This window comes from Uloborus diversus, chromosome 8, assembly GCF_026930045.1.
Source record: "Uloborus diversus isolate 005 chromosome 8, Udiv.v.3.1, whole genome shotgun sequence".
NCBI lineage: Eukaryota > Metazoa > Arthropoda > Arachnida > Araneae > Uloboridae > Uloborus > Uloborus diversus.
Genome location: NC_072738.1, coordinates 79,180,046 through 79,196,371, shown reverse-complemented (window position 1 = coordinate 79,196,371; position 16,326 = coordinate 79,180,046). Strand labels below are relative to the sequence as shown.

At 34.1% G+C, this 16,326-nt stretch overlaps 1 protein-coding gene across 1 annotated transcript in view; it reads left to right on the top strand.

Moving 5' to 3' along the window:
• The first annotated feature begins 524 nt into the window (after positions 1-524).
• LOC129227619 (U3 small nucleolar RNA-associated protein 4 homolog) overlaps positions 525-16,326 on the top strand; it is a 76,526-nt gene continuing 60,724 nt past the window's right edge. Inside the window, exons 1-2 of the mRNA XM_054862206.1 lie at positions 525-662; positions 855-909. Coding sequence (XP_054718181.1) covers positions 544-662; positions 855-909 — 174 coding nt within the window. The 5' untranslated portion in view covers positions 525-543. The remainder of the gene's footprint in view (positions 663-854; positions 910-16,326) is intronic.

Below are 16,326 nucleotides of genomic sequence, written 5' to 3'. Positions count from 1 at the left end.
ATTAGGGCCGCCCCCCTAGATTTGCCACTGGTAGCATGCAACAGTTAGCACAAATTATAATAAATTTGGAAAAGAGTTTTCTTGTAACTCGGAAACACGTGTTTTCAGTAATCTGCAATTTTTGTGCAATTTAATGTGTGCCCTTAGTCTCCCTTGAATTTTAACTCCATAATTTCTTCAAGAAGAAGAATTGCTTTTGATGTTTGTTTACGTTTTTATAAAACATTATGAGCAGTGAAAATTCATATGAGATTCTTGGCAATTTTTCAACTTTCGCCAAATTAACGCCAAAAACTATCGACTAGCTGAAATTGTCAGAAGGAAAGGATTATTGTTCAATTTTTTTTGACTACTGTGATAAAATAAAAACTCTCTAAGTATTCTTAAAAAAAAAAAAAAATCTCGTAATTCGGAAACATTTCATTTATCTGTTTTCAAGATTTTCAGTTCATATATTTCTTGGCGAATTTTTTCCTCCGCTGCATTTTTGCGTTTAGAAAGAGCCCGCAGTGCACATGGTAACGCTTTTGAGTCGGAAAGAGGATGTCTTCCGCAAGAAAGCTGAATTGTAGGGTTCATGTAATTAATTTTTTTGAACCGAAACCTCAAGCTATTCGCTACTTAGCATATGATTCTTTTTCATCACGTCTTGCAGTCTCAAGGTAGTTTGTACAAAATTAGTATTATTTTGCATGCATCGCATTTCATAAGTTTGATGGTTATTTTTTCCTTCTGCATATAAATTGATGTAAATGTTCCATTTCCTAATGAAGTTTTCTGAAAAATGAACAGAATTTTGACTCCATTTTGATACAAATTGCTCAAAATCATTAATTGGTATCATTTGTTTTTAGGGCAGATTCTTCGATAGAAATCTGGGACACTTCTAAAATTCCCTTCTTGGAACTGGTAATTTTTTTTTATTTCCTTTGCAGTTGTGATGTGAGATCATGAGTATAATAGTTATTTTTCATGATTTTTTGTTCTAAATAAAAGTTTCCTTTTTTTTTCTTTTTTTTTTTTGATCTTGTCATGTCAAACAGGTGCTTGAAGTGTTTAGAGTTCTTAAAATTGTAATATTTATCTAATTAATTTTAATAATGTTGACTTTGCAATGAAGTACTGTTTTTTCCAAAATGTTGCTCATCTCTTTTATATATGTAAGAGGTACTTGCTTAAATCCATTTGCATGGGAGTGATATTTTTATGCATAATATATTTACGCCAGAAATTTTCAACATTGGCTTTTAGTTGTGGTACATTCAAATGTAAAGAAATTTTTGGTGTCATAATATATAGTATCAACTTTCTTAAAAATGTTTGTACTTGAAAAATAATGATTTGTAGGTTCTGCAGACTTGACAGTACCTTAGGAAAGTTTATGTGTCTTATTGTGTTGTATAATGTTGAAGCTAAAGTCTAAAATTCCAGTTTTTAACCCTCTTTGGAAATGATTGCTTTCAAGTTTGTTATTCAGTTAAAATTTCAACTCTCCAAAAAAATATTTTGTCATTGCATCCAAAATTTCTAGTGACTTTATCGATTTTCCTCATAGTCTGAGTTGAAAGTTTAGCTTACTAATGTTTATAAAGCATATAAAAATTTTTTTTGTCAAGACTCATTAAGTGCCTCAAAAGCACAAAAAATCATTTGTACTGAAAAAATTTATAATGTGCACATTATACTGGTTAGTTAATTTAAATCAATGCCAAGATCAATATTAGATTTGCTTTAAAAAAATGCTTTGTCTTTGGCAAACACATTAACCAATTGACATTATCAAAGTACTGCTCCCAGGGGTCTGGCCAGAGGATATTTGGCTTCGTTGACAGACCCTTCACAAAAATCCGATCAACCAAAACGGACCTTTCACAAAATCCCGATCAACCAAAACGAACCCTTCATAAAACTCTGATAAACAAGAACGGATCTTTCACAAATTGTTTATTGAAAGAGCAAATCTGAAAGCAAAAAAATGCATATTAAACCAATAATTTTTGAAACCTTTTTTGAAGTCAAATTAGAGGGATCAGCTATACAAAATCTGCTAATTTTGCAAAGAAAAAAAATCGGCACTCTTGTGATGCTACTTCAAGCGATAAATTGCTACTGCCAAATAAATTTAATGCTTGTTGCTTGTTTCTTGGAAAGAAATTAACAACTGAAAATACATTTGGTTTTAAATAATTTTGTTTATTTTATCACAGCTAATTAGCAGCGGTGTTGTTGTAAACTTTTCTGAAAAGGCATTGGTAAGCACTTTTCTCCCTCTGATGATTTATTAAGCAATAATTATCATGGGCCGATTATGGGGGGGCGGAGGAGGGCAATGCCCCCCCCCCCCCAGTTTTGGGAGGACTTTATGTAGTAACAACACATTCTCCCAAAATTTAAAAAAAAATTTTTTTTTTCTTTTTTGAACAGTTCAGAAGGGTATGGGTGGATTTATAGGGGGGCAAAGGGGGCAATGCCCCCCAGTTTTGGGAGGACATTATATAGTAACAACATATCTTTCAAAATCTTAAAACAAAAAAGTCATGACGTTTTCTTTTTTGAATAGTTCAATGAAAATGAAGAGAAAAACGAATGTCCTTTTCTGATGGGTGAAAAGAAAAGGAAAAAAAAGAACATTAAATACAAATAGTACAGTTGTCACTGGGGTGCTAAAAATATGTCTTAATTCACTATTTTGGACTGAAAACCATTTGGGCAAGTATATGAATGAAAATATAGGCTAAATGAGCTTTACATTAAGCTGCAACACTTATAATAATTGACGATTATTTTAACAAATTAGAACCTAAAGCAAAGGGGGGGGGGACTCACCCCGCCCCCACTTCATTTTCTGCCCCACTTGCAACTGAAGAAAAGTTGCTGTCATGAGAAATCTATGGTTTCTTTTTTCTTTTAAATTTAAAATAGCTATTTCTCACAAAGTTATAACAGGACTGTAAAAATTTACAATCAAGTACTAAAATATCAGAGACAGGAAAGTACAAATGAAGTGCGTTAAATAATTTTATTTATTCTAGAGTCCTTGAAAATAATTAGATAAGTCTTCGAAAATCCTAAGCAAAATTGGCTCCAATTACTTCTACTGCATATTATTAATCTGTTTAGCCAGGGGAGAAAATGATACACTACCTCTATTCCTTTTCGTTTTCTGCACTCTACTTATAATTAAAAAAAGGTTGTTGTAATGAGAAATCTATAGTTTATTTTTTCTTTCAAACTTAAAATGGCTGTTTCTGACAAAGTTTGAACAATACTGTACAACTGTATAATCTAGTTATCAATTTCAATGTCTGTCCAAGTAACCTCTATAAGGCTTTAAAATGCAGAATTTTATATCCATTTTACAAAATTTCCTCCAAGTGAGAAACCTCCGGCCCCCTAAAATTGAAGATACTCGATTTCCCACTTAAAAGGGAGCCCTGCATCACTCTCTTGATACCAGCTCCCTCTCTTAATATCCATTCAAAAAGGACAGCGTGAAAACACACATTAATGAAATCGACAGAAAAAAGGAAAGAATGGACTTATGCATCACAGGAAACAGACAAAAACATGGGAGTGGGGGGGGGCAATAAAAATGTTGCTTAAAATATAAAAAAAAATCCTGCCCTCCCCCCCCCCCCCCCAAGAACTCAGTCCTAAATCCGCCTATGATAATTATATATATATCAGCGAAATTAACTTAGAACTGCAAAGGGATAGTAAGGGTGGGGAAAAAATATGATCGCTTTAGATAGGGTTACCAACTTTAAAATTATCACCATTTAGCATCTGGCGTTAAACCTTTATAATGACTTGATTAGAAAATATTCTCATAATTTTACCAGCTAGTCAATATTTGCGTTTTTATGGTGCTGTACGATGTTTAACTGTTATTTTGGGAGAAAATTATATGGGTTTGATTTTTTGATGCTAACAAGGATGATTAACTTTAAATAAACTGTTTTACTTGCCGTTTTTTTTCTTTAGATGTCTACATTTTGAAAAATATAATCTTTTAACATCCGATATAAGAATCATATTTTGTTCTTTTTTCAAGCTAACTTCGCTTTCTTAGGATGCAAATAAATGAAAAGTCTTTATTTTTGTTAGAACACGCATTTCAAGTTTTTAAAACAAAATTCCATTTTCTTTATGAGTCAAAAATTAAAATGCTGAATCGATGGTTTAATTTTATTTTTGCTTCAACTGTGTCCACAGATATTAATGATATGTTTATCATGGGACTGTAAAATGCAATTTAAAAATAATTTAATCAAAAATATTTCTTTTACAAGCCGTTTTTATACCTTTGATGCCTTCACTTTGAGAATTGCGATCTGTTTGCATCCGCTATGGGAATCCGATTTTTTGAATTTTTGATGTTTAATAACGCATTGTTAAGAAGTGAACAAATAAAATCTTTTTATTTTTGTTAAAATCATGGAATTTATAAGTTTTAAACGAAATTCTGTGCTTTTTAAGAGTGTCTTGGGTCAAAAAGTGATATGCTGAACCCTCGTCTGAATTTTATTTATTTATTTGTTACAATTATTTTAAATGCTGTACAGAAATATTTCTAGTATAATTTAACATAAAGTAGAATGGAGATAAATATTGCTACTTGAGGGAGCGATGCCCCCCCCCCCCCGCCAAATACTAGAAAAACACCCCAGAATGATATTCTCAACATAGAAGAGGAAAACACTACTTTAAGTTCAAATGATGCAGTTTGTGCCCGCTCTAAATTCTAAAATTTTGATTTAACAAAAACAAAAAAAAATTTTTTTGCGAAATTATTTGATTTTTCACAAAATTATTTTATTTTTCACAAAAAATGGACCCTGTGAAAAATTCTGGACAGACCCCTGGCTCCTTTTCGGGATCATATTGTATTAACTTTCTCACCGATTTTTAATGAATAGAAAAGATACTGTAATTGTTTACATTTTATGCATAAAGTGTTTGAACACAATGTGGACGGATATTGTTGTCGTTGGTTTAAGGGGGGGGGGAGTTCATGACCCTCCCCTTGTATACAGAACTGGTTTGTAGTTAATGATACACAGTTGAACCTATCTATCTTGAACGTCAAGGGTTCAGAAAAAAAAATTCGAGAAAGGCAGGTTTTCAGATGTGGAGGTTTTGTATTTAAATCTAGAGACTATGAGTTGTGTTCAAGCAATAGAAAAAAAAAATGCAAAAAATAAAATAAATGCAGTCAACTCTTGATAACTGCAAGACTCAGGGCACCTGCAAAAACCTTCAAGTAATCGGTAGTTTGAGTTATCAGAAGTTCTTTTCCTAGCCTTCAGAAGAATAGTTTTTTTTTTTTTTTCAGTAATAGTGCATAATGGATAGACTATAACTTATTGTTTGAATAAAATTAACCATTAGTACTATATAAAAACATCTTTACAGATAATGAATTCTATTAAAATACTTCGAAAAGGGAAGTTATTTTTGACCGCTTACATATTTTATTGCATCTTAAAACTTCATTAAGTTTATTTGTCACAGACACACTTTCTCTCTTGATTTCAGTTTGTGTTGCTTTTAAACATCTTTTTGTCCTAAAAGCTGATTATTTCAATCATCCAGAAAATAAAGGCTACTTTCTCAATTTTTGCCAAGTCTCTCAAAGATTAGACAGCAATAAAATTTCAGATCGTCATCTACGGCAAAGGGTAGCCGAATCGATTACTTCTCACATAATCTTGCAACACTGTAAATTAAATAGCACAATAGTAAACAAATTAAGGGGAAAATATTTTGTTTTACCTTATTTTGGCTACATTTTTATGTATAAACTGGAAATGAAACTTATACAAATACAAAAGTGACGACCAGCAACAGGCTCTGGGCCCAGCTAGACTGGTCCTAGTCAATTTACAATCCCCAGTGAAGATCAAAGGCCCTCTTAAAACTGTCTACTCCCTTGCTCATTACCACCTCTTCCGGTAAGCTGTTCTAAGGTTCCACTACCCTGCTAAAATAATAATTCTTCCTAATATCCATGTTAGCCTGAGATTTAAATAGCTCAAAACAATGACCCCTTGTCCTGTTTTCAGTGCTAAACTTTAGCTCTGTAACATCTTTTGTTTTAATAAATTTAAACAGCTGAATCATGTCCCCTCGGTCTCTTTTTTGCTCAAGACTGTACATTTTAAGCCTTCTAAGCCTGGAATCATAATCTAAGTGCGAAAGTCCACTTATTAGCCTTGTAGCGCGCCTTTGAACCCTTTCCAATACATTAATGTCTTTCTTAAGAGAAGGAGACCAAAAATGAACAGCATACTCCTAATGGGGTCTTACCAAACTTCTATATAAGGGCAGAAGAACTTCTTTAGATTTGTTTGAAATAGATCTATTGATAAACCCAAGCATCTTATTGGTTTTGTTGCTAGCAATGCTGCACTGTTGGCTAAACTTTAAATCCTGACTTATTAAGACCCCCAGATCAGTAACTTTGTCTGCCTGACTAATGACTGAACCTTGTAAATAATAACTTGTACACTTATTTCCATGCCCTAAATGTAGCACTTGACATTTCCCAACATTAACAGCCATACCCCATTTATCAGCCCACTCCGTAATATGATCTAGATTCTCTTGCAGCTGATTTGCTTGTTCTTCATTTTCTACAGTCCCCATAACTTTGACATCATCAGCAAAACAATTCATGTTCCCAGAAATATTTTTGTGAATATCGTTCATAAAGACAATGAACAAAACAGGCCCTAACACTGATCCTTGAGGAACCCCGCTTAAGACCTCACTCCAATTAGAATAATTTCCCCTTACAACTACTCTTTGTTTCCTTCCGGTCAGCCAGTTTTTTTACCCAAATGAAAGTTTTCCCTCCTATTCCTATATCAGCTAATTTGCTAACTAGAGCAACATGCAGTACCTTATCGAAAGCTTTTTGAAAATCAATGTAAACAACATCTACAGGCTTCTTATTGTCCAAAGCCATGGTAACTTTGTCATAGAAATGTAATAAATTAGTTGCACAAGATTTACCTTTCCTGAAACCGTACTGAAAACTAGTCAATAGATTATTAGTCTCTAGAAAATTTACTATCTTAATTTTCATCAATGTTTCAAAAATTTTGCAAACCACTGAAGTTAGACTCACAGGTCTATAATTTCCCGCACTCCCTTTAGACCCTTTCTTGAAGAGCAGTGTAATGTTAGCCAGCTTCCAGTCCTCTGGCACTGTCCCCGAATTATAAGAAGCATTGAAAATGTTTGCGGTTACATCTGCTAATTCCTCTGTACATTCAACTAAAATTTTTGGATAAATATTATCTGGTCCCGGAGCCTTAGTCTCTTTAATTTTTTCAAATGAAGTAGAACGTCATCCCTGTACTATAGCTTGTGTCTTGTTGGTGTCAACTGTTGAGATACAGTTATCGTTAAAAACACTCGAAAAAAGTTATTAAGAACATTAGCAATATCACTATCGTCCTGAATTAAAATTCCATGCTCATCAACCAGTGGCCCAATATGACTATTTCGAACTTTTCCCGAATTAGCGTATGCAAAAAACCTCTTGGGATTCCTGTTCATGTTATCTGCCAGTCTTTGCTCCAACTCTCTTTTCTGAATCCGTACCAAATACTTAAATGTACGCCTTGCCTTACAATATTGGAGCCTATCTGCACTGTGACCTGTTTCTCTAAACCTATGAAAAGCAGCTTGCTTGTAATTTAGAGCATCTTTAGTTTCCCTAGAGAACCACATTGGCCAAATTTTAGTGTTGACACCCTTTTTCCTAAAAGGAATATGATCCCTAACCGTATTCGCTAGATTTTCCTTAAACTCTGCCCACTGAAGATTCACATCGCTATTGTCCAATCCAGAAGAAAAAACTGCTTTCAAACTCTGCCGAAGTGCCACAAAGTCAGTATTTCTGAAATTGGGCACAAACCTAAAATTATCTACTTTGTGCATATCAAATTTAATCCCAAACCCAATACTGTTGTGGTCACTATCTCCAATGTGTTCCCCTACACATAACCCCTGAACAGAGCCTTCCATGTTGCTGAAAACTAGATCCAAAATGGCGTCCTGTCAAGTACCCTGAGTTACAATTTGATCTAAGAAACAGTCACCAATTATTTTCAAAAATTCCTCTTCTCTGCTATTACTATGGTAAAAATTATTCCAATCAATTCCTGAAAAATTAAAATCTCCCATTATGATGACTGACCCCTTGCTAGAAATGTCACTAATAATACTAAACATCTATTTGTCTTGACCCTGGCTTAAGTTGGGTGGCCTGTAAATGTTCCCTAAACGTAGTTTTTTGCCCTTATTACTAATCAACTCCAGCCAAATCATATCAATCTCATTAGGTTTATTATTAATTACCAATTCATTGCAAATTAAAAGGTCTCTGACATAAAATGAAACCCCACCACCTCTTTTACTTACTCTATCTTGTCTAAACAAATTATAGGTCAGCAATAGATAATAAATCATCATTACTTTCGGTAGCCCATGTCTCGGTAACTCCAATAATATCCAACCTCTCATCTATAATTATGCTTTTCAATTCTTCCATCTTGTTCCTAATACTACGAGCATTTGTATAAAAAACCTTAAGTGAGCCCATCTTACTTTTATTTAATGCTGCACGATTATTTGAATCCCAACTGTTAAAATCTTTTCTCTTATTAGCCACCCTATTTCCGTTTCTACTAAAACCCCAATAGTTAGTACCGTTTCGAATTCTGCTCCTTAAACCATGCCCCCCATTCCAACTTAGTTTTTTGATTCTGAAGCCTCTAAAACCAAACCACTAATCATTTTGACCCCTGTAGAGCTCAGATGCAGGCCATCCCTAGCAATCCAATCACGTTTACATTTACTCCATACATCAATAAACCTGATACTACGCTTAACGCAAATTTCCTTGAGTACCAGGTTCATACACCTAGCCCGTTGGTTTAACCAACTCTTATGCACTCCATACCTGGGAAGCAAACCAACCACTTGGACATTTGCCGAACAGTTGGTTGCTTTGTCCAACAGGGAATCCCATTCCTTTGTAAACTCATCGTTAGTTCCCACCCACAAAGTAACTACATCCTCTTTATTAAATACCCCCTTCTTTTCAGCAACCCTATTTACATCTCTCACCCGAGCCCCTGACAAACAACATCTAGCCACCTTACCTCTAACTCTGCCTATTGAATTTCCCACCTCACGCACCATTGAATCTCCCAAAATTATACCCTTTGTTTCCCAATCAGTCGCCTCAGCAATAACTTTTCCCTTTACCTCTGGAATTTTCCCACTATCTAACACACAGCTAATGCCCACCTCCTTTTTCTAACTTCCTCCTTTACCTCTGGAATATTCCCACTATCTAACACACAGCTAATGCCAACCTCCTTTTTGCTAACTTCCCCCTTTCCCTCTGGAGTGTTTACCCCATCTACACGCCTACAGCCTAATGCTAACTCACCCTCCAAAGTAAGCATCCTAACTCTGATTTCTGAGAGTTCAACACACTTAGTGCAAATGAAATCCTTCTCAGACTAATCCTTCCCCTTAAACAAGCAGAACATCCGACATAGGTCACAAGAAATCCACTTGTCCCCTTACCACTTTTAACCTCCTTCATTATACATATAACTCCCTTAAAAATTAATATTCTGAAAAGTTTTTATACAACTTTCTATTAACTGGGATTTCTGACATCTGAGGCACTGGTGGTCCCAATTAGCTCCGATAATCGAGTTTCTACTGTATTACCATAAAATTTAGTTCATTTATTTTTTCAAAGGAACTATTCTGTTTCTGAGGAACAAAACGGAGAAAATTATAGCCTTGCTGTTTAGTTATCTCAGAGAACAAAATGATGCAACTCGACTGTAGCTATCTTTCTGTTTTACATGTTAAACCTAAATACTCACAGATCCTCTAATGTTTGGCATCCTCCCAGGCTCAATGCGTCCAATTTCCCAAACCAGAATTTTGCTCACTGGATCAAAAGTGTATTTTCCTTGGCTGGGCGTTCAAGTCATGTTCAGTACAGATTTTGGCATTGGAATTTCAACTGTAACATTTTCCATACTTTCATAAAAACTTCAATTTAAATGGAGTACATTTGATATAAAGAGACAACTGTGTATTGAAAACATGAAATTATTTTGGTATCTAACAAGGTTCGTTGATTTAAATCAATTGATTTGAATTGAGTGATTTTTTTACTAAAACCATTGATTAAAATCAGTTGATTTAATTTTTTATAAATGAATTTTATACAAATACAAATACAAATACAAAAGTGACGACCAGCAACAGGCTCTGGGCCCAGCTAGACTGGTCCTAGTCAATTTACAGTCCCCAGTGAAGATCAATGGCCCTCTTAAAACTGTCTACTCCCTTGCTCATTACCACCTCTTCCGGTAAGCTGTTCCAAGGTTCCACTACCCTGCTAAAATAATAATTTTTCCTAATATCTATGTTAGCCTGAGATTTAAATAGCTTAAAACAATAACCCCTTGTCCTGTTTTCAGTGCTAAACTTCAGCCCCGTAACATCTTTCGTTTTAATAAATTTAAACAGCTGAATCATGTCCCCTCGGTCTTTTCTTTGCTCAAGACTGCAGTTTTAGAATGTGTTGCTTTATATTTAAGCATACTGCATTTATACAATCTTAACTATATATGGCAAAACTATATAGACCCCTCTTTCTGTGTGTGTAACAGATTTTCAGACTCATGCAATACTACTTTTACTCTGAAATAAGTTCAGAACAAATAAAAATTTGCAATTTTTCTTATACACTATGGCTAATAAAGTTAAGAAAATTATCCAACATATTGTATTTTAACATTAAAAACAAACTTTATTTTTAAGCAAAGCAAAAAACAAAATCACATCTTATGTAAAAATTCTAACATATTTATAAATCTTAAATATTTATTGAATATTTAGAGAACTTATCCTAATTTTAACAGTAAACTGTTAAAATCATTCATTAGTTAAGATTGCTTTATTTGCAAGGTTTTTTGCCTTCTTCATCCCAATTGAATACTTGAATCTGTTTTAGAACTTTTGTTGACTCTACACTAATAAACATAGAAAACTGCCAAATTTTAAGAAATTTTTCTTCTAAAAACTATGAGTTATAATTCTAGGAAATAGAGGTACCACTGTTTCCTAGAATTATAGTTGAAAGATTTGTGGTTATAGCTGGGTGGGGGTAATTGTTAAACTTAATTTGAATCATGCATTTGTTAGCCCAGTCAATGAAGGTAAAAAAAATAGGCTTTGTCGCAACTAATTTAGGGAAAGCTGAATTTTTGCAGGATGTTAGCAGACCAAGTATACACTAAAAAAACACAAAGTCCCGATCCCCACCCCTTCCAAAACATTGCAAGAACAGTACTATGATTATACGCTTTTCGTGTCACAAATAATAAGGGGAAAGCTGTTTTTTTGCTGGATGTTAGTTCTTAAACAATACACTAAAAAAATGCAAAGTCCCGACCCCTACCCCCTCTTGCTTCCTCCCCCCCCCAAGATTTCAGAAACATTGCAAGAGCAGTTCTATGATTATACACTTACAGTTCAAAAATTAATGATGTTTGCCGGGGAGTTCCTTTTTTTTTCATTCCTAACAATATTATAAATCAGTGGTGCCCAACCTACGGCACGCAAGACATCCGGCTTGCGAAACTGATCATTGTGGCCCGTTGTTTTAAAATTTTATAACTCGAAGAGTACGACTAATGACAATGTCACAAATTAGGAGCCAAATAGTTAGAAATAGGTTTCTGAAAAAACAGGCTGTATTTAACAAAATAAGCATCAAGTAATGATAACAATTATTGATTTTCATTTATTTTTTCTTTTTCCTTATTTTCCCATTTCATTTAGAAAGGAGTAAAATATTTTGAAATTTTATATGTGCCCGCGAGAACGACTTTAGTATGATCTGCGGCTCTCGGGAAGAAAATGTTGGGGACCACTCTTAAAAACAAATTATATTACATACAATTTTCAGGGATCGCACTAAGGATTTCGAATCGTTCCCCGGTAAATTCGCCAAATTTTTAAAGTGTTAGCCGAATTTCAAAAGTTTTAGTCAAAGACTAACTTGTACTCATTTTAAATGTATTTTTGTCTGCAGAAATATTTAATCAGAAAGTGAAGTATAACTTAATTTTTGACAATTTTTTGAGGATAAGGGCAGGGGTATATCCAGGAATTTTTGTCCGTTTTTAGGAATTTGGTGAGGAAAAAAAAAATGCAAATTAAGTAGTTTTTTCACAAATCATATGTAATTTTTCAAATGAAAAAAATGGCTAAAAACAACTTTAAATGATATTGATCATTCTTTATAAGTTTGAGAGTAGAAATAAAAGCTTTTAACGAAGTAAAGACTGCATTCATATCTTATTCCGATGTATCAGACATCGAACACAATGAAACAAACGCGCCATTTAACAAGGCATCCGCCAACACTCTACTTGATAGGCTCGGTAGCCACACTGCGCACTCGATATCCAATCAGCGAGAGGTGCAAGTACAGTGACGTAAAGAGGCGAGAGGCAAACGTCATCTTTCCTCCGATCGGGTCTCGCTCCGATTCGATGGACGGTAATGCTCCGATCCGATGCTAACGCGCGTGCGCGCACCTCAATCTGCTCGGAGTGTTCTGAGGATAAAACAACTTTCAGTGATTGCTAAGTCTGGGAGTTTTGTGAAAGGTTCGTTTTTAGGGGTTGGAATTTTGTGAAGGGTCCGGTTTCAGGGGTCCAAATTTTGTGAACGGACTTAATTTTTATCTAGATTGACTTCTGAAGGGAGATTTTTTTTCCTCTGTGTATATTTTAGAAAATTTTCTGTTCGCCAATAAATTTGCCGAATTCGAATTTTGTTCACCGATTTTACGATTTTATCGTATTTGGCGCATTGGCAAATGCTTAACGCGGTCCCTGATTTTTATGTAGATAGCTCAGTTTCACCATTTTAATACCTTAATCATATACAGAAAACTCACTACAAAAAGTAACTTCAACAAATTATAGCTTTTTATCTATACATCTTGGGGAGAAATGTTTAGACAAAATTTATAGTTAATTACGTAATGACAGTCATTTGGTTGAAATGGAGCAACAATATAATGAAGTTCACTTTAAGTTTTACTACCATTGTAAAAAATTTTTGTCTCAAAAGTTTATAGTTCATTTGTGTTGCCGATAGTAGTCTACAAAATAATGCCAATGTTTGGCTAAATATTTAAGTCTTTCATTAAATAAATCAGGAATGCAGTAAAACCTGTCAAGTTGACCCCCTTTGAAAGAAAATCACCTGTCTAAGTTGACTGCTTTTTTCAAGTACGGAATTAGTCCTATATCATATAAATTAACCTCTATAAGTTGACCACTAAAATAGTGCACCGCAAGTGGTCAACTTTCACAGGTTTCATTGTAGTATATTTCAACTGATTATTTCCTCGCAGCGGATATTATTAATGTTTAATATTACTTTTGGTTATTATTTTTTAGTCTTATTAGGGATGATCTTCTAATATTTCGTTGGCTTGGTCCGAAAATATTTTTACAGTGCATTTCACTAGTGTCCACACATTGATGTGCAATCGAATTAAACTTTACAACAGATACAGTTTGTAACTCATAATGTTTTACAATTGCAAGATATTAGTTGGAGAAGTTCACTTAGAGCAGAGATAATCGACATGAGCTTAGGAATCAGCCTGTTGCTTGAAGTAAATTGGCAACCCGACTCTTCTGGGGGAAGTTTGAAACCTAATCAAATTTGAATCTAATGGTAAACAATAAAAAGATGTTGACGAGAAGCATCTGAAGTTGGTGGAAGTTTTGCTAAATCAAAATTTGATTTTAGAGACATTTTTGCTATTACTTGCTTATACACAAACTTTTATTCAAACTTGGTTAGGTTTTAAACTTCCAGCAGAAAAATGGGGTTGGCAATATACTTCAAGCAACTGACTGACACCTAAGCCCATGACAATTACCCCTGCTCCAAATGAGCTTCTCCTACTAATAATCTTGAAGTTGTAAAACATTGTGTGTTACAAAGCTGTAGATGTCGTAAAGCTGGGTTCGATTGCACGTCTATTTGCGTACACTGTAGTGGAATGCATTGTAACAATTTTTTTTCGGACCAAACATTCTGTAGACTATCAGCGACACAAACAAACTATAAACTTTTGTAACAAAATATTGCATTTTTGTTGTAAAACCTTAAAGTGAACGTAATTACATTGATGCTCCATTTCAACTAAATGACTATTGCAGATCATCTTTGTATTAGTATCTATAAGTTTTGTTCAAACATTTCTTCCCAAGACGTAATGATAAAAAACTGTTGTTTGTTGAATTAATTTTTTATTTTTTGTAGTGAGTTTCTGTATGTGATTAAGTTAGTAAAACGGTGAAAATGAGTTATCTACATAAAAAGTGTATGTAACATAATTTGTTTATAACAGTGGTCCCTAATCTTTTTCTTCCCATAAGGGCCGCAGATCATACTAAAATCGTATAAAATTTCAAAATGTTTTACTCTTTTCTAAATGACATAGGGAAATACGAAAAAGGAAGGAAAATTGCAAACAAATTTTTTTTATCATTACTTGATGCTTCTTTTGTTAAATGCAACCTGTTTTTCATAAACAAATTTCTAAATTTTTGGCTCCAAATTTGGAACATTGTCATTAATCGTACTCTTCGAGTTGTAACATTTCACAAAACAACAGGTTACGTGGATTAGCTTCACGGGCCATGGGTTGGGCACCTCTGGTGTCTCATATTGTTAGGAGTGAAATAAAAAAAAGGAATTCCTCGGTAATATCATTAATTTTTGAGATGTAAGCGTATAATCATATACTGCTTTTGCAATGTTTCGGAAAGATTGGGGGGGGGGGGGGACTTTGTGTTTCTTAGTGTGTAATTTAAGTACTAACATCCCTCAAATAAATTAGTTTTCTCTTAATTAGTTGCTACACGAAAAGCTTATAATCATAGTACTGCGCTTGCAAAGTTTCAGAGGGGGTGGGAAGAAAGACAAGAGGGGTGGGGGGGTCGGGACTTTTGTGTTTTTTTAGTGTATACTTTATGTGCTAATATCCTGCAAAAATTCAGCTTTCCCTAAATCAGTTGCGACGCAAAAATTGTATAATCGTTGTACTGCTCTTGCAATGTTTCAGAGGGGGTGGGAAGAAAGACAAGAGGGGTGGGGGGGTCGGGACTTTTGTGTTTTTTTAGTGTATACTTTATGTGCTAATATCCTGCAAAAATTCAGCTTTCCCTAAATCAGTTGCGACGCAAAAATTGTATAATCGTTGTACTGCTCTTGCAATGTTTCGGAGGGGGTGGGGAGAAAAGCAATAGGGGTGGGGGTCGGGACTTTTGTGTTTTTTTAGTGTATACTTTATGTGCTAACATCCTGCAAAAATTCAACTTTCCCTAAGTTAGTTGCAACACAAAAAACATATAATCATAGTACTGCTCTTGCAATGTTTCGGAGGGGGTGGGAAGAAAAGCAAGAGGGGTGGGGGTCGGAACTATGTGTTTTTTTAGTGTTTACTTTATGCGCTAACATGCTGCAAAAATTCAGCTTTCACTAAATTAATTGCGACACAAAAGCTTTATTGACTGGGCTATGTATTAAAGCTGTTCTACCTATATGTATTATCGAAAAATAGCTACACTATCATGAAATGAAAATAGCTAAAAAGTTGCTTTTTCATCTATTGTGTGAACTGTATTATGTTTCTAAATGTAAAAGTAATTAATGTCTACACATTTTTGAAGATTAAAAAAAAAAAAAAAATCTGATTTAAATCAAAAAAATCCAATTTAACTTAAAAAAAACACAGACTTTTTTCAGGGACCGCGTTAAGCATTTGCCAATGCGCCAAATGCGATAAAATCGTAAATTCGGCGATAAAAATTCAAATTTGGCAAACAAAAAATTCTCTAAAATATACACAGAAGAAAAAAAAATCTCCTTTCAGATATCAATCTAGATAAAAAATTAGGTCCGTTCACAAATTTTGGACCCCTAAAAACAGACCCTTTGCAAAATTCCGACCCCTAAAAACGAGCCTTTCACAAAACTCCCCGACTAGCAATCACTGAAAGTTGTTTTATCCTTCATTGTGTTCGATGTCTGAGACATCAGAGTAAGATAGGAATGCTGTCTTTACTTTATTAAAAGCTTTTATTTCTACTCTCAAATATTTTTAAGAATGATAAATATCACTTTAAGTTGTTTTTAGCCATTTTTCCTTTGAAAAATTACATATGATTTGCGGAAAAACTG